General features: G+C 43.6%; 2 protein-coding genes across 3 annotated transcripts in view; both read right to left on the reverse strand.

Annotated features, from left to right (window-relative positions):
* Positions 1-24,785, reverse strand: part of LOC309551312 (cytochrome P450 2K4-like) — a 637,235-nt gene that overhangs the window by 428,645 nt on the left and 183,805 nt on the right. The window lies entirely within an intron of this gene.
* LOC309551311 (cytochrome P450 2C5-like) overlaps positions 21,932-24,785 on the reverse strand; it is a gene marked incomplete at its 5' end in the record, with an annotated part of 31,670 nt that continues 28,816 nt past the window's right edge. The window contains 2 exons of the mRNA XM_082251845.1: positions 21,932-22,403; positions 23,942-24,083. Of these exons, the coding sequence (XP_082107971.1) occupies positions 22,225-22,403; positions 23,942-24,083 (321 nt within the window). The 3' untranslated portion in view covers positions 21,932-22,224. The remainder of the gene's footprint in view (positions 22,404-23,941; positions 24,084-24,785) is intronic.

Below are 24,785 nucleotides of genomic sequence, written 5' to 3' on the forward strand. Positions count from 1 at the left end.
GGCCGGCTGTCCCGGGGCACCCGGACTTCCGGCCGTCCCTGGAAAAAAGGAAGACGACGCCCGCGCCGACGTCATGAGGCGCATCCACAGACTAATGTCCTTATGATCCCAATGCAGCGCAGGGCGGACCGCCTTGCGCTGGCGGAATTGCTCGTCATACCGAAGCCAAGCAACCCCGCCATAAACCCGGTACGCCTCGCCAATGGCGTCCAAATAACAGAATAAGGCGGAGCAATGCTCCGGCCGCTTCTCACCCACCACGCTCGCAAAGATGGCGAACGCCTGCAGCCAGTTGCTAAACGTGCGCGGAATCAACCTGTAGCGCCGCCGCTCCTCATCCTCCTTCTTGGATTCCTCCGGCTTCACCCGATCCAAGTTGAACTTCTCCAACGGAAGCAGCGTGAAGATCTCCACGTATTCGTCCTTCCAAATCTTCTCCCTGACCTCGGGCTTGAGGTGCGCCCCCAAGGGCCCCTCAAAGCAAACATATACCTCACATTTTGCCGCATCCGCGAGCCGAACCGCATCCGCATCCTTACCTGCGGACTTGGGATCCGCAGCCTTGTCCCCCACCGCCTGCGCGGGCGGCGTCACGACCGGCGCAGAGACCGGCACCTCCGTGGCGGAAGCCGCCGCACCCAATAGACCTGAGGCCGCTCCCACCCGCGCAGAGCGAGCGACCGCCCCCTGTCCCCAAGCCGCGGTCGGGGAAACGCCACCCGAACCCCCTTCAAAGCGCTGCACCAAAGATCGCAGCCCCGCCAGCAGGCCCTCCAGCCCGGCCCCGGTGCCCGTTACCGCGGGCCCCGCGGACCCCCGCGGGGCGGAGGAGACCCCCGACCCCAACGTCACACCCTCGGACCCCCCGGACCCCCCCCGGCCAGGCCCAGCCCCCGACCCCCCGGACAACGCCTGCAACACAGACAACAAAGAAGAGTGTACATTGAAAGACTCACCAGGCCGGGCAGGGCTAGGCCCCACCGCCGCAGATCCGGCATCCCCCGCAGGCACAGGAACAGGCACCTCACCGACATCCGAGCCCGACAGCTCCCCCTCCGATCGCTCCTCCAGACCGACCCGATCCTCCACCGGAACAGGAACATCAAGCACCGAGGGGGCTGACCGACTGCCATCCCCCCCTGCCGCAGCCAAGCCGACCTTCCAGCCTCGGCGCGCCTGGGCCGCTTCTCACTAGGCCCCGATCCACAGCCATCCACCTCCGACTCCTCAGGCTCCACCCCCGACCGGGATGCCCGCAGCTTCAAGCCACCAGCCGCTCCACCCGACTGGCTGGTGGCCGCAAACGGCCGTCTCCCACGCCGAGCCGCCCCGACCGATCGGTCCTCACCAGTCGGGGCGGCCGCAGAGCCTGATGTGATCCGACGAGCGGGCGGGGCCGGGGAGGAAGAACGGGCAGGGCCCCGCCCGGACGTGCTCCGCCGAAGAGGGGGATTCCTCCCAGCCGCACCGCCGGCCCTGGCAGGAGAGCGCCGGGCCGGCGAGCCTGGAGGGTCCACAGGGGGGCTCCCGGAACGGCGCTCAGCACGAGGGGACACTGGCGGGCTGTAACGCTCCGGAGGCCATGACCTCCGAGCGCGGGAACGCCCGTCCCCCGCTGCCGCAGGCTCCCCGCCAAGCATAGCGGAGACCTGCGCCTGCAGCCAGGAGGAGCCGCGCGAAGCGGCAGCCTCCCGAAGCCTCCCCAGCAACAGTTCAGAGTCAGCCATGTTCAGTAAGGGGCAGCACAGAGGATTCCTCCTTCTTCTTGGCTGCTCACACTATTCTGCTTGACCCCAAAGCAGCCCCACCCAGAGTCACCACCCCTAAGCCCCCACCCAACCTGGCCTAGCCCAATCCTTTTCAGGCACCACCAGCCACAGCCCACCTATTAACCCTATCCTGCCTCCTTCTCCTGTGTCCCCTATCAACCCTATCATGAGGCCCTGCGCCTATTTTTTTTTTTTTTGCTCCGGGCCTGACTGTACAGCAAGTGAGCGTTGTCACCCTGAGACAGGAAGTGTGTTACTGGCAGAGTGGCAGGATCTTCAGGAGAAAATAAAAGGGAAAAAAAGCCTGAATAAACAAAAGAAAACAAATGCAGCCCCCACATCTAAGAAGTGGTAATGTGCAATATATATATTACACGTGTGTTCTTGGGATTGGATACCCTTACAATGCTGTCTTTCATAAAATACCCCAAAAAGTTCCCCCAAAATATGAAGATTGACCTTCTTATGTAACAATGCCACATTCTGTACATGAGACTTCTCTGCATGAAGGTCATCTTCTTAGCTCAGCTTTGGAGATGCAATTGTTCAACCCTTTCACTTCCAGAGATTTTTTGGGCATTTCTGTTTTTTTTTTAACACGTTTAAAAAAATGTATTTTAGGCCTGAAGATTAAACCCTCCGAAATATTATATATTTTCCAAAAGCAGAGACCCTGAAGAAAAAAATGGTGGTGGTTCCAATATTAGACATACAGTCATATAATATTAGCACAACATTTCAGTATAAAATATATACTGACGTTATTTTTAGGGCACACAAATGCAATATATTACCCAAGAATTGGTGTGTACGGACTGAGCATCATTTCTCGTGGCTTCCTTTCTGCGCTTTCTTCATACACCCAAAGATGGATCCAGTCTGGACATCTGCGCACGCGCCGGTTTATCAAGGGTGGTTGCACCAACAGATAGAAGACAAATGGTCATCTTTAAGATTCTTACATGTTTTACTTTTAACTGAATCAACATGAATACCATTGCTCAGCAAGTAATCATCATCTTTCAAAACATGATCAAGACAAAAGGTACCGTGCATATAGGCCCTTACCCCTAATTGATATAAGAACACAAAAGATAGAGAAAAGTGGGGCTTTGCGGGCCAGTGGGAGTAGAAGGATCACTCACAAACCAATTGCTAAAAATATTTTACATTTTATTAAATTTACCTCTTAACCACTTAAGCCCCGGAAGATTTTACCCCCTTCCTGACCAGGGAGTTTTTTGCGATTTTTTACTGCATGACTTTAACGAACAATTGCGCGGTCGTGCGACGCTGTACCTAAACGAATTTCACGTACTTTTTTTCCCACAAACAGAGCTTTCTTTTGGTGGTATTTGATCACCTGTGCGATTTTTTGATCATGCGCTATAAACAAAAAAAGAGCGTAATTTTTGCAAAAATAACAATATTTTTCACTTTTTTTATATGAAATTCCCCCCCAAAAAAATGTAAAAATCAAAATTTTTTAACATTTCCGGCCAAATTGTTTTATGCTACATATGTTTGGTAAAAAAAAAATCGCAAAAAGCGTATTTTGATTGGTTTGCGCAAAAGTTATCGCATTTACTAACAAAGGGAAAGATTTTTGGCATTCTTGGTGTTTTTTTTTTTAACGAGTAATGGCGGCGATCTGCGATTTTTTTTGCGGTACTGCAACATTGCGGCGGACAGATCGGACCCTTGACTGACATTTTTGACACTTTTGGGGGTACCAGTGACATTACTGCAGTAATCAGTGCTATACATATGCACTGTTACTGTAAAAATGACACTGGCAGGGAAGGGGTTAAATGTATTGGACAGGGAGGGGTTAAGTGTGTCCTAGGGGCGTGCTTCTAACTGTAGTAGGACGTGGCTATTGGTGTAAAAACAAAGATCAACGGTTCTACATAGTAGAACCGTCTGATCTTCATTTTTACACAGGGGAGAATGAGGCCCCGTTCACATACAAGCGACGCTCGGAGCGGCCGCCACGGACTTCATAACATTGAAGTCTATGGCGGTCGCCTCCTGGTCGCCCCAAAGAAGCTCCGGACCCTTTTTCTAAGTCGGAGCGACTTGTGTCGCTCCTATTAGAACGGGTCCGCAGCTTCCCTATGGGAGGCGACCTACGGCGACCTGTGAGGCGACCAGGTCGCCTCACAGGTTGCCTTAGTGTGAATGGGGACTGACAGGCGGCTTGTTTACATAAGCCGCTCTGCCTTTCTCCCGCTGTACCGACGATCGGCGAGTGACCGGCGGACATCGGGTCCGCCGGTCACACGCCCTCACTCCTCCCTGAACGAGCCGAGGCAGGCGCGCGCCTCAGCGGGCGCGCGCTCGCCTGCTATTGGCTCCAATACCAGTGACAGGCGAGTGACGTAGATCTACGTCACTCTGCCTGGCCGGGGCTGACTGCCGCAGTAAATATACTGTGCAGAGTCGGCAAGCGATTAAAAAACATGTGCGTATTAGCACATGTTAACACAAACAACATAGCATAGAATAATATTAATAAAATCAAATATAGAGGAGTCATGAATGGAAATACATCCCAGAAGGGAGAAATAATCAAAAGCCTGTATAGGATGGAAAGAGTAGCTCTGATGGAATGCGGTCAATGTAGGTCCCCAGCAAGCCGACGCGTTTCACTCAAGGCTTCCTCAGGGCCTGTGAGACCATAACAGACCGGTATTTCCTTATCAATGACTCGGAAGATGACAGATTGGCGACATGGAAAAACACCAAATATTGTCCCCTTAGTATTTGTGTATAGCCTTCAATGTATACATATATTCACACATTTATTTTAGGCTAAGTGTCCAGCCTCCTGATCACCGCAGTGAGCACCGCTTATTAAGCTGAATAGGATGACACTATGTTATAGCTTGATAGTCAGGACTCTAAAGCTCAGGGCCGATCCTGGGCTGGTGCATGGGGTGGGCTGGTGCACCCAGGCACCGCAGGAGGAGTGGCGCCGAAGCTCCGGCAGTAGCAGAGTCCTCCCCTCCTCCAGCACTAGTAATCTAACTAATTACTGTTTCCCGATGCTGTTACTATAGTGGCAAGCAGTGTAACATCCATCCGCATCCAGTGATGATTGGTGGGCAAGCAGGGGGCGGCTACAATCACAGTGAGTGGAGCTGTCAAAATCAAACATTGATGTCGGGGGGGGGGCGGAGCCGTATACGGGGAGGGTCCCGGGGTAAGGAAGACTTTTTAGGGGAGTATCTCTGTGTTTGAGCCATTGCCATAGAAACATTTGTAAAGGAGAGGAGTTAGTAAGATGACCACGCCCATGTGGGGGCGCCAGAAAAATTGCTGCACCCAGGCACCTGTGACCCTAGGATCGGCCCTGCTAAAGCTGTTCTGTTGTGGAAGCACGATGGTTACCACACTGGTGGCTGCACACGATATAACCACCTATCGTTTCCTTTTCCCTTGATCAGGGCCGATGGGATGGTTTATTTGTTATATAAATGCGATTTAGACCTGCAGTCCTAACCTTATGGTCATTCACGCCAGCCAACCAATGTAGAAACCCCGAAGCAATTTCACTTCCAGTTTCCTTGGCTGCCAACATTTTTTTTTTAAAAACCCAAGGTGTTAAAAAATGCAGATTTTGCGGTTTTGACTGCTTTGAAGTGCAGAGGAGGGGTTTGGGGTCTTTATGGAGGGACCCCAGATCCCTCTATAAAGAGTACCTGTCACTGCCTATTACTGTCACAAGGGATGATTTAATTCCTTGTGACTAGGGATGATCGAACGGTTCGGGTCCACCATCGGTTCGGCCCGAACATTGGGTGTTCGAGGTTCGGCCGAATTTAGAACTTTTTGCCCAAAAAGTTCGGAATTCGGCAACCAGAACCGCCCAAAATGCAATGCTTCAGGAAATGGGCTTTAAAAGCCCGTGATTGGACCAGAACCATTAGCAAAAGCCAATTGAGGGGGCAGAAGAATGCTAGGAATGTGATTGGAGTGACTAGGGGGTCCCTAGACCAATCATTAGTGAATACGCCCCCCAGTATATAAGATCGCCCCCGCCATATTCCCAGCATTGTTATAATGGACATGGAAGAGAGTGGAAGCAGTTCTGTTAATTTTACTTTAAAAGTGTCATTTAGCTATTTTTAGTGTGAGGAAAGGGATATCTAGTGTAGTTAGAGTGCTCCTTTACACTTAAGTTAGCTTCAAAAATTTAGTTTCTGTAGGGAAAGTGTTAAGTGTCAGGGGACCGTAGTGTAGTGTAGGGTTAACTGACAGTGACTGCTATGGCAGGGTGACAAAACCCTTCCATAGCAGGGTGACCGCTATAGAGAAATGATCATTTCTCTGCTTCGGGACAGGAATGTGGCTTCTCACCAGCAAGCATTTTTTAATGCTGCAGGGGCTGCCACTGCCAGTGCTTTTTTGAGGACATGTTTGATGTCAGACATGACATCTGAATATGTGTATAGGGGGTATATATAGACATATATGTCTGAATATATACCCCTAGACATATATAGGTGTGATAGTAGCAGAAATAAATGCTTGCGCTAATGAAATCATTTACAGTAATATATTTCTGCTACTATCACACCTATATATGTCTAGGGGTATATATTCAGACATATATGCCTATATATACCCCCTATACACATGTTCAGATGTTTTGCCTGCCTCAAAAGAACCCCAAAAAATGCCAAAAAAACGCTAGTGTCAAAAAAAAAAATGCCCAGGTGTGTTTTTGCTGGCATTTTTTGGGGGGTTTTGGAGGCAGGCAAAACATCAGAACTTGTGCACAGTACCACTATACACAAGTTCAGATGTTTTGCCTGCCTCAAAAGAACCCCAAAAAATGCCAAAAAAAACGCTAGCGTTAAAAAAAAATGCCCAGGTGTGTTTTTGCTGGCATTTTTTGGGGGGTTTTGGAGGCAGGCAAAACATCAGAACTTGTGCACGGTACCACTATACACAAGTTCAGATGTTTTGCCTGCCTCAAAAGAACCCCAAAAAATGCCAAAAAAAACGCTAGCGTCAAAAAAAAAATGCCCAGGTGTGTTTTTGCTGGCATTTTTTGGGGGGTTTTGGAGGCAGGCAAAACATCAGAACTTGTGCACAGTACCACTATACACAAGTTCAGATGTTTTTCCTGACTGCAAAGAACCCAAAAAAATGCCTGCTATTAAACCGGCAAGGTGTTACAGCAGAGAAGCCATATTCCTGTGCTTAAAGTTTTCTAATACAAACGATCTTTTTTTTTATGGTTCTGGACATGCTACAGAGCTGAAACTTCACAGGTACACCTTTTAGACCCCCCAGACACAAAATCACACAAAAAAAGTTCTTAAAAATTGTCATTTTTGATAAAAAAGCCAATTATTGAAAAATTAAAAAAAAAAAAAAAAAAGAGATTTTTTGATTTTTACTTTGGATTTAGTATCTGGGGGGTCTAAAAAGTGTACATGTGAAGTTTCAGCTCTGTAGCATGTCCAGAACCCCCCAAAAATTAGCATTTTCTTATAATTTTTATTAGAGCAGGAATACGGCTTCTCTACGGCGCTTTTTCTTGCATTTATCGGGCATTTTTGGAGGCAGGCATGACTTTTTTTGGATTTAGTGTCTGGGGGGTCTAAAAAGTGTACCTGTGAAGTTTCAGCTCTGTAGCATGTCCAGAACCAGAAAAAAAAGATAATTTTTCAGTAGAGCAGGGATGGTGGGACCCCTCTTTTACACTTATATGATCTTTTTTTGGGGTTCTGGACATGCTACAGAGCTGAAACTTCACAGGTACACCTTTTAGACCCCCCAGACACAAAATCACACAAAAAAAGTTCTTAAAAATTGTCATTTTTGATAAAAAAGCCAATTATTGAAAAATTAAAAAAAAAAAGAGATTTTTTGATTTTTACTTTGGATTTAGTATCTGGGGGGTCTAAAAGGTGTGCATGTGAAGTTTCAGGTCTGTAGCATGTCCAGAACCAGAAAAAAAAAGATCGTTTGTATTAGAAAACTTTAAGCACAGGAATATGGCTTCTCTGCTGTAACACCTTGCCGGTTTAATAGCAGGCATTTTTTTGGGTTCTTTGCAGTCAGGAAAAACATCTGAACTTGTGTATAGTGGTACTGTGCACAAGTTCTGATGTTTTGCCTGCCTCCAAAACCCCCCAAAAAATGCCAGCAAAAACACACCTGGGCATTTTTTTTTTGACGCTAGCGTTTTTTTTGGCATTTTTTGGGGTTCTTTTGAGGCAGGCAAAACATCTGAACATGTGTATAGGGTGTATATATAGGCATATATGTCTGAATATATACCCCGAGACATATATAGGTGTGATAGTAGCAGAAATATATTACTGTAAATGATTTCATTAGCGCAAGCATTTATTTCTGCTACTATCACACCTATATATGTCTAGGGGTATATATTCAGACATATATGTCTATATATCCCCCCTATACACATGTTCAGATGTTTTGCCTGCCTCAAAAGAACCCCAAAAAATGCCAAAAAAAAACGCTAGCGTCAAAAAAAAAAATGCCCAGGTGTGTTTTTGCTGGCATTTTTTGGGGAATTTTGGAGGCAGGCAAAACATCAGAACTTGTGCACAGTACTACTATACACAAGTTCAGATGTTTTTCCTGACTGCAAAGAACCCAAAAAAATGCCTGCTATTAAACCGGCAAGGTGTTACAGCAGAGAAGCCATATTCCTGTGCTTAAAGTTTTCTAATACAAACGATCTTTTTTTTCTGGTTCTGGACATGCTACAGAGCTGAAACTTCACATGCACACCTTTTAGACCCCCCAGATACTAAATCCAAAGTAAAAATCAAAAAATCTCTTTTTTTTTTTTTTTTTTTTTTAATTTTTCAATAATTGGCTTTTTTATCAAAAATGACAATTTTTAAGAACTTTTTTTGTGTGATTTTGTGTCTGGGGGGTCTAAAAGGTGTACCTGTGAAGTTTCAGCTCTGTAGCATGTCCAGAACCCCAAAAAAAGATCATATAAGTGTAAAAGAGGGGTCCCACCATCCCTGCTCTACTGAAAAATTATCTTTTTTTCTGGTTCTGGACATGCTACAGAGCTGAAACTTCACAGGTACACTTTTTATACCCCCCCAGACACTAAATCCAAAAAAAGTCATGCCTGCCTCCAAAAATGCCCGATAAATGCAAGAAAAAGCGCCGTAGAGAAGCCGTATTCCTGTTCTAATAAAAATTATAAGAAAATGCTAATTTTTGGGGGGTTCTGGACATGCTACAGACCTGAAACTTCACATGCACACCTTTTAGACCCCCCAGATACTAAATCCAAAGTAAAAATCAAAAAATCTCTTTTTTTTTTTTTTTTTTTAATTTTTCAATAATTGGCTTTTTTATCAAAAATGACAATTTTTAAGAACTTTTTTTGTGTGATTTTGTGTCTGGGGGGTCTAAAAGGTGTACCTGTGAAGTTTCAGCTCTGTAGCATGTCCAGAACCAGAAAAAAAGATCATATAGGTGTTAAAGTTAAAGGAGGCTCCCGAACCACATCCCTGTTCTACTGAAAAATTATCTTTTTTTTTTTCATGGTTCTGGACATGCTACAGAGCTGAAACTTCACATGCACACCTTTTAGACCCCCCAGATACTAAATCCAAAGTAAAAATCAAAAAAATCTCTTTTTTTTTTTTTTTAATTTTTCAATAATTGGCTTTTTTATCAAAAATGACAATTTTTAAGAACTTTTTTTTGTGTGATTAATAGTCCCTGGGGCATGACCCAGAACCCTAGGCACTTTTTAGGGGCATTTATTGGGTTTTAGGGCTTAAAAATGGTGTTTTTTGATTACAGAAGTTCGGGTCCCATTGATTTCAATGGGGTTCTGAAATCCGAACCGAACTTTCGTGAAGTTCGGGTGTTCTGGTCGAACCGAACTTTTCAAAAGTTCGATCATCCCTACTTGTGACAGCAATAAAAGTGATCAGATTTTTTTTTTTTTAAGGGAACAGTGTAAATAAATATAAAAAAAAAAAAAATAATAATAATAAAAAAAATTAAAACATTTTTTTAAAGCGCCCCTGTCTCCGCGTGCTTGCGCACAAAAGAAAACACATATGTAAGTCACACCCGCAAATGTAAACAGTGTTGAACTCACACATGTTAGGTATAGTCGCGATCGTCAGAGCGAGAGCAAAAACTTTAGCAAAATACATCTTTTGTAACTCTAAATTGGTAACCGTTAAAAATGTATAGAGCGTCGCCTATGGAGATTTTTCAGTACTGTAGTTTGTCGCCATTCCACAAGTGTGCACAATTTTCAAAGCGTGACTTATTAGCTTTCTATTTACTCAGTGTAACATCATATTTCACAATATATGAAAAAAAAAATGAGCTAACTTTACTATTTAGTTTTTTTTTTTTTCATTTAGTGTATTTTTTGCAAAAAATAATGCGTTTGAAAGACCGCTGTGTACATGCCATGTGACATAAAATATTGCAATGAACGCCATTTTATTCTCTAGGGTCTTTGCTAAAAAAAATATATATATTGTTTTGGGGGTTCTAAGTAATTTTCTAGGAACAAATACTGATTTTAACTTGTAAACAATAAGTGTCAGAAATAGGCCTTGTCTTGAAGTGGTTAGGCAGAGGCCCTAGAGCCGGGATCTTCAAACTATGGCCCTCCAGTTGTTCAGGAACTACAATTCCCATCATGCCTAGTCATGTTTGTGAATGTCAGAGTTTTACAATGCCTCATGGGATGTGTAGTTCTGCAACAGCTGGAGTACCGTAGTTTGAGGATCCCTGCTCTAGAGAATAAAATGGTGGGAGCTGCAATTTTTTGTTACATGGGATTTAAACAGCGGTTTTTCGATTGCCATTTTCATTAATTTTAGTGAAAGCAAACACAATATAATACCCATTTTTGGTCAATAAAAAAAACATCATAAAAGATGATGTTACCCTAAGTAAATACAAGGCCAAGCTTCAGAGGCGTACCTAGGGTCTCCAGCGCCCTAGGCGAGGAGCTGTATCGGTACCCCCCCCCCGAGAGAGGGTTTGACAGGGAGAGAGAGGGGGGTGACAGAGAGAGGGGGGGGGGGGTGACAGGGAGAGAATGAGAGGGGGTGACAGGGAGAACGAGAGGTGTCCCCTGGTCAGCTTGTCCTGGGAGTGGAAAGGAGGTTGAAGGTGCTGGTCGGCGGTATGGGCTCCTCTGACAGCCTCAGTGTACGCCCCATCCCCAGCCTGCCGTCGCTGGAGCCGATTGATGAGGTCACGGTCATGTGACCGCTGACCGGCCTCATGTGTGGGCGGAGACAGGGCCCTGGAGAGCCCGCACTGACGCAGCCTGGAGTGGACACAAGGCTCAGGATTGGAGCCACATGCTGCCTGGGGGCGCCGGGGGCTCAGGCTGCGGGGAGGGCACAACAATCACAGCTAGAACTTCCAATTTTTTTGTGCCCCCCCCCTCGGCCTGCGCCCCTGGCGGGCGCCAATCTGGCCAACCCCTCGGTACACCCCTGTCAAGCTTTAACCCTTTTTTGCAAATTTAAAAAAAAATCATTTTAGGTCTGAAGATTGAATAAAGCCCCAAAACATTATATATTTTCTGAAAGCAAACACCCTAGAGAATAAAATAGTGGTAGTTCCAATTTCTTATGTTACACGATAATACCACAAAGGTCTAGGAAAGGCAAAATTTCAGTAAAAAATACACTAAAGTTCTCTTTAGGGCACACAAACACATTAAATTACCCAATTTAACGGTAGAATATAAAAGATGAGGTTGCACCGAGTAAACAGATACCCAACATGTCAAACCTTAAGTTTGTGTTTGCCCATGAAATGACGACAAATTTTAGTACCCTATATTTTCTACAGGCAACGCTTTAAAAGCCCCCGATGGGTCATCAGTTTGGGGTTACAGGAGAGGTCTGGTGTAGAATTATTACTCTCTCTAGCTTGTGCGTCGAGATGTAACGTGTATTGCAATCAACGTTTTTAAGTGTAGGCGCCCCTGATGTGCGCATTTATATTAGTTTGTGCATATATGTGGGGGTGGAGGGTCTCTAAAATTTGGAGGGGGGGGGGTTATTTTTATATGCTTGGATGTAACCTTCATTTTACATAATTAAAAAAAAAAATGTCTTAACTATTTTTTTCACATAGGGGATTTTTTGTTCCCTTTGTGATTCATTTTTGGTGACAGGTTCTCTTTATTGAGACATCCGAGGTGTATTTCTTTACATTCCAGAGAAACTGATAGGGGGACCCCGGAAGCAACGGGTCATAAACAAAGACGTGTGTCCGCTCAGCTCCCTCCCCCCTACCCAGCAGTATCCGCTATACCTGTCCCAGGCCCGCAGAGTGGCAAGTGGATCCCGGTATACATGGTGGATTACTTTTATCTGACAGGTGTCAGTCTGCTTGTCAGATATACACACACACTGAATGCCGGGACAAGGTCATCCAGTGCCCAGGGCAAGGATGCCAAACTGCGCCCCCCCTTCCCTTAGGGTTAGGGTCAAGGTGCCCCTCCATCCCTGCAATAAACCATTGTGCCCAGGGCAACTGTCCCTTCTGCCCACCCCTTGTCCCGGCCCTGCACACACTCCCGACGGCTGCAGTGTGTATAATAACCACCTGCTCCCTGTTGTAAGCACAGCCCACCGTTCTTCTCCCTGGGATGATCACAGAGTGCCTGTGATCCTTCTATATAGGAACATATGTCTCTATGGTCATTCCATAAGCACATCCCCCCACAGTTAGAATCACTCCCCTAGGCTCACATTTAACCCCTTGATCACCCATAATGGTAACCCCTTCCCTGCCAGGGTCATTATTACAGTAACAGTCCATATTTTTAGCACTGATTACTGTAGTAATGTCACTGGTCCCCCCAAAAGTGTCAAAAATGGCAGTTAGGGGTCCAATCTGTCCACCGCAATGTCGCAGTCCCATAAAAAATTGCAGATCGCCGCCATTACTAGTAACAAAAAAAAAAACAATAAAAATGACATAAATCTTTCCCGTAGTTTGTAGACGCAATAACTTTTGCACAAACCGATCAATATACTCTTATTGGGATTACCAAAAATATGTAGCAGAAAACAAATTGGCCTAAAATGTTAAAAAATTTAGATTTTTTTTTTGGGGGGGGGAATGTCATATTGCAGAAAGTGAAAAAGATTGTTTTTTTTTTTCAGAATTGTCGCTCTTTTTTTGTTTATAACGCAAAAAATAAAAATTGCACAGGTGATCATATACCACCAAAAGGAAGCTCTGTTTGTGGGAAAAAAGGACATCAATTTTATTTAGATACAGAGTCGCACGACCGCGCAATTGTCCGTTAAAATAACGCAGTGCCGAATCGCAAAATATGGCCTGGTCATTAACCTCCCTGGCGGTGATCCCGAGCGTGACTCTGGGTTGATTTTTTCTATCAGGAGCGGTAACCCTGAGTCACGCTCGGGGTGGATGTGCAGAGAGCGCAGCGGTGTCTCTTACCTTCTCCTGGCGATCCAGCGATGATCTCTCATTGCTGTGACCACCAGCCGAGATCCCCGCCGCTCGTCCGTCAGTCTGATGACTTCCTGGTTCCGTTCCCTGCAGCAGCAATGCTGCATGGGAGCGGAACTAGGGAGGGAAATTAAAAAAAAAAAAAAAACGTTGCACAAAACACAAGCACATAACACATTTTATATATATATATATATGCATATATATATATATATATATATATATATATATATATATATATATATACATATATGCATATATATATATATATATATATATATATATATATATATGCATATATATATATATATATATATGCATATATATATATATATATATATATACACCAATATATATATATATATATATATACATATATATGCGCACATATATATATATATATATATATATATATATATATATATATATATATATATATATTGGTGTATATATATATATGTATATATATATATATATATATATATATATATATATATATATATATGCATATATATATGTATATATATATATATATATATATATATATATATATATATGTATATATGCATATATATATATGTATATATATATATATATATATATATGCGCACACACACACATATATATATATAAAATTATATTATTGATTCAATTATAATTCATGCGTTATATATTATATATATATATATATATATATATATATATATATATACACACACACATATATCTATATATAATATATAATGCATGAATTATAATCTAATCAATAATATAATTTTATTATATATATTATATATTAAATAATAAAATTATATTATTGATTTGATTATAATTCATGCGTTTGTGTTTCAAATTTATCACATCTGGGATGTCTACTAGAGTCTTGTTTTGGTCAGGTTTAAAGAGGAAGTAAACCCTCCTCTACAACTTATACCTATAGGTAGGCCTATGATAAGGCTTACCTATAGGTACTGTAAATATCTCCTAAACATGTACCGTTTAGGAGATATTTACCTTACATGCAGCCAGTGACGTCACTGGTGCATGCGCTCTGAAGGAACGGCCGATCGTGCTGTTCCTTCAGAGCCCCGTGCCGTGACTGTCGGCTCCCGCACGCGTGCGCGGGAGTGACGTCACCGCGGCTCCGGCCAATCAGATGGCCGGATGCCGCGATCCCGGAAGACGGGCGACTAGACATGTCGCCCGTCATAGAGGTGAGTGAGCGGCACGGCGGGGGCTCGTTCTGAGGTAAGTATTGCATAATGAGCTAATATGCGATGCATACTAGCTCATTATGTCTTTCTTTTGCAGGGTGTAAAAAAAAAAAAAAAAAAAACTCAAACGAGTTTACAACCTCTTTAATAGTAATTACTAAGAATTGTAGGCCTATAATACATAACGCCAAATTTCCATGAAAAGAATTGTACCGCTTTTGGTATGTAATTCCTGATATAGTCATACCGCCAGGGAGGTTAAGAGGGAAAATCTTCCGGTCCAGAAGTGGTTAAGAAAATGTTCTTGCTTTGTAATATAGTCAGACTTATAAGATGAACCCGGGGCTCAGTGATTTGGATGAGACAGCTTGATGCTGATATGCTGATAGCCTCCATTTGTCTATGTGGTGAACCCCCACTACCTTTTTAGCGGGGGTCACCTGAGAGAGGTTGGTAAAGGTGACATCACAAGGATACTTGGATATACAGCGTTTGATATTTTTGGAGATTTCTTTCCCCTATATTATTTTGGACTAAATTATACTTTTTTTTTTTTTTAAATTTAATTTTCACACTTTTTTTCGCTTTATACGCACATTATTGAGCACGTTCTTGTGTACAATTTTATGCATATTGTGTTATTTATACGTTATTATAAGCGCAAAACACATTTCACACATATTTTGAATGAATTACTAATTAATTGAGTGTTTGCAGCTAGTTTATTGAAGTTTGCTGTGGACAGATACATTGTATTTATACACATTATATATGCAAGCTGGTTAATGCTCAGGGCTCTCTCTCACGGTCTGTCCTGTGGAATCCTGCTACTGTGTTAAATCCTATTAGTCAGGGACTAAACTGAGTTTAATTAGTAGCTCAGGCAAGCAGATGTTCTGTTTGTTTTTGCTATGGACCTTTAGTACAGGGTGTTCCTGTCTTGTGCCTTGCTAACCATTTGCAGTTGAGCTTGCCTCCCTTATTGATATACACCATATTTTCAAAAGTATTGGGACGCCTGCCTTCACACGCACATGAGCTTTAATGGCATCCCAGTCTTAGTCCGTAGGGTTCAATATTGAGTTGGCCCACTCTTTACAGCTATAGCAGCTTCATCTCTTCTGGGAAGGCTGTCCACAAGGTTTAGGAGTGTGTCTATGGGAACGTTTAACCATTCTTCCAGAAGCTCATTTGTGAGGTCAGGCACTGATGTTGGATGAGAAGGCCTGCCTTACAGTCTCCGCTGTAATTCATCCTAAAGGTGTTCTGTCAGGTTGTGGTCAACACTTTGTAAAGGCCAGTCAAGTTCCTCCACCCAAAACTCGCTCATCCATAACTTTATGGATGTTGCTTTGTGCACCATTTGGTGAAGGGGGGATATGGTGTGGGGTTGTTTTTCAGGGGTTGGACTTGGCCCCTTTCTTTCCAGTGAAGGAAACTCTTAACCACTTTACCACAGGAGGATTTTGCTGTCTTACGTCCAGGCCACTTTTTGCGATTCGGCACTGTGCGACTTTAACTGACAATTGCGCGGTCATGCGACGCCGTACCCAAACAAAATTTGCGTCCTTTTTTTCCCATAAACAGAGCTTTCTTTTGGTGGTATTTGATCACCTGTGCAATTTTTACTTTTTGCGCTATAAACAAAAAAAGAGCGTAAATTTTGAAAAAATAACAATATTTTTCACATTTTTTTATATGAAATTCCCCCCCAAAAAAATGTAAAAATCAAAATTCTTTTACATTTTTGGCCAATTTGTTTTCTGCTACCTATGTTTGGTAAAAAAAAATCACAATAAGCGTATTTTGATTGGTTTGCGCAAAAGTTATTGCGTTTACTAACTAAGGGAAAGATTTCTGTCATTTTTGGTATTTTTTTTTTTAACGAGTAATGGCGGCGATCTGCGTTTTTTTTTGCGGGACTGCGACATTGCGGCGGACAGATGGGACCCTTGACTGACATTTTTGACACTTTTGGGGGTACCAGTGACATTTCTATAGTAATCAGTGCTATAAATATGCACTGTTACTGTAAAAATGACACTGGCAGGGAAGGGGTTAATTTTATTGGAGAGGGAGGGGTTAATGTATGCCTGATGCTTACTAACGTGTGTGGGGGGGAGGTGACTGAGTGACACAGGGACAGATTGCAGGTTCAGCTATGCTGAACCCTGCAATCTGTCACTGTTTGTCACTGAGGAGATCCGCCCGCTCTGTTTACACAAGCGGGCGGATCTCCAAACTCGATTACCCGACGATTGGGGAAGAGCAGCGGCAATCGCCGCTGCTCCTCCCCTGGCCCGACTCCCGCTGTGAATGAATACAGAGGGAGCTAGCCTCCGTTGGCGCGCGAGCGCCGCCCACAAGGGGAGGAGTCCAGCGACGTAGTACTACGTCGCTGGACGATAACGAGCCACTGTGCCTCAGTAGAGGCACAGTGAGCAGTCGTAAAGTGGTTAAAGCGGAGTTCCGGGCACAAAAACGATATTTTTTTTTTGTGCCCGTCCGCTAGTTCTGCATAACCTGAAAAGGAATTGGATAGTTAGGTTTTTTTTTTTTTTTAAAACTCCCCTTGTAATTGAAGATCGTAAATACTCACCTCAGGGTACTTCCTCCCTCAGCGCCGCGGCTCCGCTGTCACTTCCTGTCTCGCGATGATTCCTGGGAGCTGAACGTCATCGCTCCCAGGAATCAATGCAACGGCACCGGCCCCGCTCGTCACTTCCGGGCGACGCTGCATTCCCCTACTAAACAGCTTCTGGGCATGCCCAGAAGCTGTTTAGGAATGCGGCGCCGCACCGGAAGTGACGAGAGGGGCCGGTGCAGGCGCATTCTGGGACAAGAAGACGCGTAAGAAGACACAGAAGAGGACCGCGCCGGCCTTGATGTCCTTTTTTTCCCACAAACAGAGCTTTCTTTTGGTGGTATTTGATCACCTGTGCGATTTTTTGATCATGCGCTATAAACAAAAAAAGAGCGTCTATTTTGCAAAAATAACAATATTTTTCATATTTTTTATATGAAATTCCCCCAAAAAAATGTAAAAATCAAAATTTTTTACCTTTTTTGGCCAATTTGTTTTATGCTACCTATGTTTGGTAAAAAAAATCTCAAAAAGCGTATTTTGATTGGTTTGCGCAAAAGTTATCGCGTTTACTAACAAAGGGAAAGATTTTTGTCATTTTTGGTGTTTTTTTTTTGTAACGAGTAATGGCGGCGATCTGCGTTTTTTTTTTTTGTGGTACTGAGACATTGTGGCGGACAGATCGGACCCTTGACTGACATTTTTGACACTTTTGGGGTTACCAGTGACATTACTGCAGTAATCAGTGCTATACATATGCACTGTTACTGCAAAAATGACACTGGCAGGGAAGGGGTTAACTGTATTGGAGAGGGAGGGGTTAGGTGTGTCCTAGGGGCGTGATTCTAACTGTAGTGGGACATGGCTATTGGTGTAAAACAAAGATCAACGGTCCTACATAGTAGAACCGTCTGATCTTCATTTTTACACCAGGGAGAAAGACAGGCGGCTTGTTTACATTAGCCGCCTGACTTTCTCCCTTCACCGGAGCGATCGTGAGTAACCGGCGGACGATCGGGTCCGCCGGTCACACGCACTGACTTGTCAGTGAACGAGCCGGAGCGGGTGCGCGCCTCGGCGGGCGCGCGCCCGCCCGCAATTGGCTCACAAGTCAGTGACAGGCGAGTCACGTACCCCTACGTCACTCTGCCTGGCCGGGGCTGACCGCCGCAGTATATAGTCGTGCGGCGGTCGGCAACCGGTTAAGAATAGACCTTTTTGACCTTACTTGTATCAATATTGTTTAGATAGTTGCCATTATAGTCCAAAACAAAAGAGGGTCTTAGCTAGTTACTAGTAAATAGGGATGAAGGCAACCGCATAACCCCTCCATGTGGAAAACAATACAAACATTTCTGTAAATACATCTCTACTCCTTGGTCTTAGTAGAACTTCTTATTCTGAAAGATTTGTAGAAGTTATTCCACACAAATAAAAATACTCATATATTGTAGTAAAATTTCTTTATTTAGAAATGTAAAGCCATAATTAAAAAAAAAAAACTCAAACAGGATGGTGCTTTTTCAAGCACGTGTAACCAGTCATTTACAGGGATTTGCATACACATCAGGAGGCAGACATGATGGATGCATATAACCACAGATATGCTTCCAAAAAACGTGAGGCAGTCTGAAAGTATGTGGAAATTAGATGTTTTTTAAGGACATTTTAAATTAAAACTACCACAAGAGGACACAGTTTTAAATTAGAGGGGCAAAGGTTTAAAAGTAATATGAGGAAGTATTACTTTACTGAGAGAGTAGTGGATGCATGGAATAACCTTCCTGCAGAAGTGGTAGCTGCAAATACAGTGAAGGAGTTTAAGCATGCATGGGATAGGCATAAGGCTATCCTTCATATAAGATAGGGCCAGGGACTATTCATAGGATTCAGATATATTGGGCAGACTAGATGGGCCAAATGGTTCTTATCTGCCGACACATTCTATGTTTCTATGTTTTAAAAAAATAAGTGTGTGAGTTTCATTATATTTGCCCCTTCCCAACTGGAGCACTCCATGACTCAAAAACTACACACACACCTTTTGTAAAGTATCTTCTGTCTAGACAGGTCCTCTTTGCCCTTTACTTGCTCTGGTGGAATGTGGATCTCAAATGAATGCTGCAGAGAGCATGATGATGTGGTTCTGCTATTTTCAGCATACTTTTAGGACAGGGCTCAAACCCTTCACTGCCCTGGATCAGTAAAGGGCAGCACCGTCAAGTAATGTGTATGGGGTTCCCCTTGATCTAACAAACACAGGTAAAAGTAAAAAAAGTAATTTTCCTCTCTGTACCAGAAAAATAAATCTAGTCCCATGAACTTGTAGAAGCCTTCATTCCTGGACTTCTTGGGGTTGATTTACTAAAGGCACATAGACTGTTCACTTTGCTGGAGAATTTTTAAAAGAGCTTAGTAAGAGGTGAAGCTCTGCTCAGGCACACTAATAGTGCCAAGTGCCATATATGAGTGCAGCAGTTGCACTAATGCTTGGCTGTCTGATATGCAGCTGTACCTGTGTTCCAGTACAGCCCGAAGCACTAAAAAAAATAAAATAAATAAAAATAAAGTGCAGGGCTGGCATGACTAGGCAGTCAGGGGAACATGGGAGTGATAGGGTTAATAATAAAAATGTTTATCAGGCTCCTACCCAATTAGGGGGCTTTTCTCTTACAGGTAGGTGGAGCCACAAGGAGGTCGTGGCAAAGGCAGCCCAATTTGCCCGGGCATTTGGCTGAGACGCGTGGGGAAGAACGTTCCCGCCGCCCACCCTAATCCTGGACTTGGTTGCATCTAGTGTTTGTATTCCTGTTTGGCGGTTGGGGTCTTTGAAAGCATTTAAAATGACCTGCTGTGTTTATCAGTTTAGGGACCCATCTAAGGTATGTAGTCACCTGTGGAATGCCAGTTAATGGGGGTTAACTGGTAGGTTAAAATGGTGAGGTATCTGCTGAATGTTGAGGTCGTCCCCGAACCGGTGTGGTGCGGCTGGGGACCGGGTAAATAGTTACGCAGATACAAAAGTGGATGATTGATACTTGGTGCCTCCAAAGATCGGCAACCTCTGGTTTTATCGTTACTGTATTATTATTTTGTTTCCTGTTTTAAGGAATGTTGATTATATTCTGTTTGGTTTTAATAAACGGCCAGTACGGCCAAAAATTTTAATCCAACAATTGTGTTTGGGCATTTTTTACATAGATAGTTGGGGTAAAAGGAGTTGGGGCGGTTGGTAGATTCTAGAAGCTTTAGATGACATCTGAAGTGCATTGGTCATGAAACCTGATCCCGTTATTCCTATGTTTGACCCGGCTTTCTCTCCCCCCTTGGTCTGTATCTAGACTTTGCTTCTTGTCTCTTGCTCATCTGCCTGAACTCACGCTGCCGATCTCTGCCTGTACCCAGACTATCCTTTGCCTGCTGTGTATGCCTGCATCTGATCGTCTGTTACCAGCCTGACCATGCATCCTGTGTCTCTTCTGTTCTGCATGCCACTGCCTGGTCCCTGCTGCCTGCTGCCTGCTGCCACCAGTCCGGAATCTGCTAGCCTGCCAAACGCCTGCCATTTAACCTTCTGGTCCACCCTGGTGACACATCCACCACACGGAAGATGATCCAGGCACCCACACACCACTACGCTCTTGTGGCTGCACACATCCCTGAGGTGGTCCCTGAGCCGGGGTTGTACGAGAGGCCTTCTCTCTGCAAATCAGGCTCGGCCGTCAGGTACATGACAAGTACGTAGTACGTAGGCAATCGTAGTAATAGGGCACGTAGTAGTACGTAGTAACAGGGCAATCAGTAAACAGTATGTAGTGGCAGGGCAGTTAGTGAGCAGTATATAGTGGCAGAGCAGTCAGTGAGCGGTATGTAGTGGTAGGGTGGTTAGTGTACAGTATATAAAGTAGCAGCAGGGTGGTCAGTGAGCAGTCTATAGTGGCAGAGTGCTCAGTAAGCAGGATATCAGGGCAGGGCAGTCAGTGAGCGGTATGTCAGGATAGGGAAGTCAGTGAGCAGTATGTCAGGGCATGGCCATCAGGGAGCATTATATAAGGGCAGGGGAGTCAGTGAGCGGTATATCAGGGCAGTCAGTGAGCACTATGTCAGGGCAGGGTAGTCAGTAAACAGTATGTCAGGGCAATCACTGAGCAGTATATCAGGACCGGGCAGTCAGTGAGCGGTTTGTCATGGCAGTAAGTAAATGGTATGTCAGGGCAGTCAGTGACGGGTACGTAAGAGCAGAGTAGTCAGTCAGCAGTATGTCAGGGCAGGTTAGTCAGTTAGCAGGGTCATACTTCAGTCACTTACCCACATGGCTGCAGATAGAAGACTTCCTGTGTTACTATCTCTGCTCCTCCTCTTTTAAATACTTCAGCTGCTAAATGAGCCAAAATGAAGCAGCCCCCTGTGTTACGACAGGAGGAAATGGCCACACCCCTGTCCCACCCATTAACTGGAGTGCCCCATCCTGTGTGCTCTGCCTCGCAAACTTGGTACTGTGACAGCGCAATCTACCTGCAATAGCTACTTCTGCGGACTCCCCCACCCTATGTTGCCCCTGAGACCTCCCTCCTGGCAGCCAGAAAATCTCAGAGAGGCTATTGTGAGAGGTGGAGCCAGGGACATGTGAGCATGTGAGTGGTAGTAGATAAAGTCTCTGACCGATACTGCAGATTGAGGATAGAGATGGGGCAGAAGTGGAGTCAGCTTGTGGGGGGGAGTGGGAAGGGCAGAATAAATTACATTATACTTCTACCACACCGTCCATAACTAAGTAACTTATTTAAGGGTGGTACGGTGGGAGTATAATGTAATCTATTTTCTACTGTAGCATTCTGGGTAGGTGCTACTATAGGGAAACTGCTCCTTCAGTGCCCTTATTCCGGGACAAGTCTCATAACAGAGGCATCACGGGACATCAGACCAGAAAGCGTGACTGTCCCGGTAGATCTGGGACAGTTGGCAAGTATGCACTAATATCTGCCAAAAATTAAGCATTTATGAAGAAACTTTGTAGAATTATACATTTATTAACTGCACACAAAATAGTCAGATGTTTTAAAGGAGCAAGGTGAGGTTTGCAACACAACACAGAACATGTTTAGAATACATTCATATTGTCATCTAAATAAATGCAAAGTCATTTCCACATTGTCATGATTCAGTATTACACACGGGACAAAGCACATATTTTATGACTCACAGGACCCCGTGTGAAACCAACTGCTGTTTTAAGGTCCAATTTAATTCCTGGAGGAGCCTGGAAAGTGAAGTTTTGTAGAAGACTTACAAAGAACATAAACAATTCCATTTTGGCCAATGTCTCACCAACACAGCTTCTTTTACCTAGGAAATATAATAGATATGTTATCAGGTTATTAGAAATTAGGATTCTATACCTGCTTTGGAAAAAAGTGAGTGAAAGGCTTCCCAATAAGGATAGAAGCAATAAAACCCAAAATATAACCCTTCCACACTCTATCTGAAAAAAAAAGCTTTGGCTGGACAGGCTTATTGACTTATCTGATCGCAAGCGGGGGACTTTGCCAAAAATGTGGATGAATTAGTAATGGGTTATAAACAGAGTTTTGAGGAACTAATTTTAGGAAGTGAAACTGTATTATATGATGGTTTGAATAAATATAAAATATACTATTTGTTTATTCTGAAATTGGCAAAACGGTAGTTCTAGTGTAGCGCTACCCCCGAATGAGCCGCTGTTAATGTCCCTAGGTTCTCTCTCTCTCCGATCAGTGCAGGGCAGTGGGAACTCTGGCTCACTAAACAATCCAGGGGTGTCTTTTTTTAAGTTCATTGCTGGAAAAACTTGGGTAGAGGTTCTGGGAATAAGGCAGGTCACTTCAAAAATGGAACAGGTTGCTAACGGAGGACACTTCTATTTTGATAGTAGCACTAGTAATTCCCAAGGGAGTTATTATCAGCTAGGATATTCTTTATGTGCATAAATGATGACTATGCACCAAAATGCTACACAAGTTATGAGGTAGTTCATGTTGCATAGCCTGAGATCAAGTAAACTCCAGCTCAAGAGAGGAGGCTTTGCTCACGTGGTCCCAAAGAGTACGCAGTCTATAGAAACAACCCCAATGGAGAAGTTTAGCGTCCAGCCCTGGATGGCTCCAGGACAAGCAGCCCCTGGGGCTCACAGACACATTCCCACACAAGGAAAGAGGAAAGAGACCTTTCAACTGACTTCCAACTTATGTAACAGGAGCCCATCTACCATCTGAGCACACCTCCTCAGGGATTGGACAGGCCCTACTAAATACTCAGGCCAGGTTTTTGAATCCTCCCATCCTAATCTCCAGAAGCTTCTCCTAGAGTCAGGGGGAGGTAATCAAACTCCCAGAGAAGAGTCCTGAGCAGACTAAACTAAACAATCCTGACTTTTGTTGTTACAGCAGAAGGCCCATACTAAACTTACTGCCTATGTAGGAGGGTGCTACACTAGTAATAAATAGGACAAAAAAAATGAAAAATTGTTGATTTTATATTTAGCAGTTCCATAATAGAGAACAAATGGGGAAAAAAACACTAGGCAGAATGTACTCAAAGTTAGCCTACCATCGCTCCATCCTGTACAATCCTGCTTGGCATGGAGAACCAAATAAACACAGAGTAAAGCATGTACAGTACATAGCTGTGGACACAGCAATATAGCAAAATAGTGCTGCTTCTGTCAACATGTGGGAGATTTCTCCTTGTTCCTGTATATTTTATTAATATCAAACCGAACAGGAGATAAGAAGATATTTCCAAGATGAAGACAAAAAACAGCAATAACAGTTTTAAGCATTTTCATAAATGACTAACCCATGACCTGGGATTATACCATGGGATCGCACACGTGACATTTAACTCACCAGCTGAAAATGGAATGAAGACTTCTTTCTTCACAAAATTTCCTCTAGCATCCAGAAAATGTTCGGGATGAAACTCCTCTGGTTTTTCAAAGTGGGCCTCATCCAACATTACAGACGTTAGCAATGGAATCACTTGTGTGCCCTCAAAAAGATCAACATTTTATTGACATCACAGTACAATATGTTTTGAAAAAATTGCAAAATGATTGTGATGATGTGTTTTTAATTGATTGCCTTATTAGTAGGGATGAGCCAAATTAGCAGTTTCAATTCCTATGGAAGTTAGGTGACATGCAAGTATGGAAGGCTAAATTAGGGTATTTTTTTTGTAGATTTTTGAAGGTGTAATAAACTTTAAATGAAAACCAAAGAATACCCAATCACATGCAAGGAAAAAAATAAAAAACATGATTGGGCGATGGAAGTTCACAAAGCTTCATCTCATTCACTAAGTTCTGGGAGAAATTCCCTTGCAAAGTGAACAGCCTATTTACCTTTTGTAAATCCAACCCAATTTGTAACAAACTAAAGTGCCACACCATGACATTAACGTCAAAATAGAAACTGTGCACAAAGCCAATGAGCTTTGGGTGCCAAAGAGCACAGTAAAGGCTAAGGGCATTGGAAGCTATTAGATTTCTGAGATGACCAACTGTTTTGCTTAATAAAACAGTGTTTTTATCCACTACTACTACACTCGCTACCATAAAAGATAGGCACAAGTGTATAAATGGCAAAACAATTGATTCAATTTATTATGAAGATAGTTCTAACATGCAATGATTAGTTACAGAATCAATAGATATAGCAAAGAATTAGCATCAATACATCACTGGATATTGTA

The sequence above is a fragment of the Pelophylax lessonae genome (genome assembly GCF_965119305.1).
Source record: "Pelophylax lessonae genome assembly, chromosome: 3".
NCBI classification, from domain to species: domain Eukaryota; kingdom Metazoa; phylum Chordata; class Amphibia; order Anura; family Ranidae; genus Pelophylax; species Pelophylax lessonae.